The sequence below is a fragment of the Coturnix japonica genome, chromosome 26, assembly GCF_054131305.1.
Source record: "Coturnix japonica strain WE chromosome 26, WE-NBRP24, whole genome shotgun sequence".
NCBI lineage: Eukaryota > Metazoa > Chordata > Aves > Galliformes > Phasianidae > Coturnix > Coturnix japonica.
Window position 1 is genome coordinate 74541 of NC_140688.1, and position 3026 is coordinate 77566.

Here is a 3026-nt window from a genome sequence, read left to right on the forward strand (position 1 = left end):
TTGTGGCACTTGTGGGGCGGGAGGTGGCACTTGTGAGGCGTGAGGTGGAAGTTGTGGGGCGGCAGGTGGCAATTGTGGGTCAGGAGGAGGCATTTGTGAGGCAGGAGGTGGATGATGTGGGGCAGGAGGTGGCATTTGTGGGGAAGTAGGTAGCACTTGTGGGGCATGAAGTGGCACTTGTGGGGCAGGAGGTGGCACTTGTGTGGCAGGAGGAGGCACTTGTGGGGCAGGAGGAGGCTGTTGTTGGGCGGGAAGGGGAAGTTGTGGGGTGGGAGGTTGTGGAGAGTGTTTATGCAGAATGGCTTCATGAGAAAGGACATGAAGAGATTCCTCTAGTTAAATTGTAAAAGAATGAATGTGATTAAAGACAAAGACGGTTTATCCTAGGGACGGTCACGAGCTAAGCAGCTGTGGGGAAATCAGTATGTGAAAAGACAGGGTATGTAGCTAAAGATGAAATATGTATCTAGAAGCAAGGACGGCCTAAGGGAAAAGCAAGATGTGTAGCAAGGTGTAGACAAAGCTGCAAAGAAAAAGTATCCATAAGACTAACCACAAAGGTCAGATGAAGTAATGTCTAATTCACCAATCCTGAGCTTAACTTTTGCAATATGCATGAACTTATTACTGATTGTATAAATAAGATGCTGTAACACCTAATAAACGAGGCTTGTTGACCATGATAGTATGAGACTTGTCTCCCGCGGTTACTTCCAACAAATGGTGACCCCGACGTGATAAGGAAAAAAGGGCGCCACGGGTGAAGAACTGCGTTGGGTTCGGGTCCGGATTTCACAGCCCGACGGACGACGAAAAGAGCTAAAATTGGAGCTCCGCGTCTCGAGCGACCACGACAGGTGGGCTCGACCGACACGTGCTGCCGAAGCCTGGAGGGCTGCAACGGTACCGACGTGAGTAAAAATGGACAGGCAAGCAGCATATGATTTATTTTCCGCTTTTCTTAGGCGGAGACAGTTTAAGGGTATAGACTTAGAAAAGGATCTCCCTGCTTTATTGAGCCACGCGGTCTCATATGGCTTTTTTGCAAACCCCCACTTAGTGCATACATTAGAGGAGTGGCGGCGGTATGGGGATAAGTTGTGGGAGTTAGTTTTAGATGATGATAAGTCGGCAAAAAAGATAAGTAAGTTGTGGAAAGCAGTGCATAATGAGTTGTTGATGAGTCAGGCGGAAAAAAGGGCAGCTCAGGAAGCTCAAGCTGCGCAAAAACAGAATCAAGATTATGGGCTGCCATGGGGCACTAGCGTTCCAAACCCCCCTGTTTTTTCTTCCGTTACTCTGCCGTCTGCAGCCGCAGTGCCCTCTGCACCCCCTCGCGAAGTGCAGGCTGACCTAGCAACGGAGCCCGCAGAGGTCTCCTCTAGCCCCCCCTCTTCGCTGTCCGGAGCTCCGCCGTCCGGAGCCGACTCGGCGCCGCTCCCTGTCTCGGCACCGTCTGTGCCGCAGCCGCAGCCGTCCGGCTGCTCTGAGCTTTCGGTAGCTCCGGAGCTGTCAGTTCTGCGCGGGTCGGGTCCGATCTCTGGAGCTGGGTCTGATTTTGTGGGGACTGTTGCAAGGGAAAGGCGCAAGTTGTGGTCTATGCTGGCAAGGCGCGGAATAGAGGATGGTGATAATGAATTAGTACAGGCAGCGACTGAGAATCTTGCATTTCCTGTTGTTTATGCTCCCTTGCCGCAGGGAGGAGTTCAGGCTGAGATTCAGTCTCTAGACTGGAAGATGTTATCACAGTTGCGAGCTACTGTAGGGTCATATGGAGTGACTAGTGAACCGGCCAGGCAAATGCTAGATTATCTTTTTAGTGCACATATCCTTCTCCCAGCAGATATTAGAAGTATCACGAAATTGATTTATACTCCTCATCAGTTAATATTGTTTAATGCTCATTGGCATCAGTTAGCTGTGGCGTCTGCAGCAGTTCAGAGAGGACCAGGAGACCCCTTAGCAGGTGTAACAATGGAACAATTGTTGGGTCTTGGGGCATGGACTCGAATAGAGGCTCAGGCGATTTCTGACCCTGAAGTTTTGCGAGAAACTATGAATTTAGCCAGGAAAGCTATGGATAGTATAAAAGCTCCGGGAGGAACGCCCATTTACATGGGAATAAAACAGGGACGTGAGGAGCCGCTAGGTAATTTCATAGATAAAGTTGTGGATGCCATTAAGAAGGCTAGTGTTCCGGAATATATGCAAGGGGCTTTGATTAAACAATGTGTGCTTCAAAATGGTAATTCCTCAACCCGATCCCTGGTCAATACATTGCCCGGAGATTGGTCGATCCCTGAGTTGTTAGAAAAGGCTGCTTCGGTTCCAACTGGAACCCAGGCATTCTTAGTGAGTGCTTTGCAGAAAATTAGTGAGGGGTTGCAGGAGCAGGCAAAAGCATTTCAGGAGCAATCAAAATCCTCACATACTCAGGTTCTAGCAGCCCTTGCACCCCTCCAAGCTGCAGTCGCTACAAACCCACGCTCGCAGAACAGCCTCCGTATGAAATGTTTCCGTTGTGGAAAAACTGGACATTTTCGTCGCGATTGCCAAGCCACTGGGATTTGGTGCAGCAAATGTCGATCCAACACTCACAACGCTGCTGCCTGCTATAACAGGTCGGGAAACTCGAAAAGCAGCGCGAGCAGCAGCCGCGCTCGGACACAAGTAGCAGCTGCAGTATCGGCAACCCCCAACAGCAACAACCCCAACCTGCCACCAGCGGGAGCCTCGGCTTGGACTTGGCAGCCTCAGTAAATGTTACTATTTTGACTAATCAGCCCTATCGGATTCCTACTGGACTATTTGGCCCTGTCATGATTAATGGACAAGCAGTAGGAGGACTGTTATTGGGTAGATCGTCTGTCAGCATGATGGGACTGTTTGTTTTACCTGGAGTAATAGATGCGGACTACCAAGGGGAAATTATGATCATGGTACACACCCCTTACCCGCCTGTAAAAATACTTAAAGGGCAGCGTCTAGCTCAATTAGTGCCGCTGCCGCAGTTAGCAAAAGGACTG

General features: G+C 50.0%; 1 protein-coding gene across 1 annotated transcript; it reads left to right on the forward strand.

Moving 5' to 3' along the window:
* The first annotated feature begins 276 nt into the window (after positions 1 to 276).
* LOC146756516 (uncharacterized) lies at positions 277 to 2763 on the forward strand. Its single transcript, XM_085524264.1, has one exon. It carries the CDS (start codon positions 922 to 924, stop codon positions 2758 to 2760), a length of 1839 nt encoding a protein of 612 aa, XP_085380390.1. The 5' UTR covers positions 277 to 921; the 3' UTR covers positions 2761 to 2763.
* The last annotated feature ends 263 nt before the right edge of the window (positions 2764 to 3026 follow it).

Coding starts and splice junctions, on each gene's coding strand:
- LOC146756516 (XM_085524264.1), top strand. CDS start 922: ATGGACAGGCAAGCAGCATATGATTTATTTTCCGCTTTTCTTAGGCGG.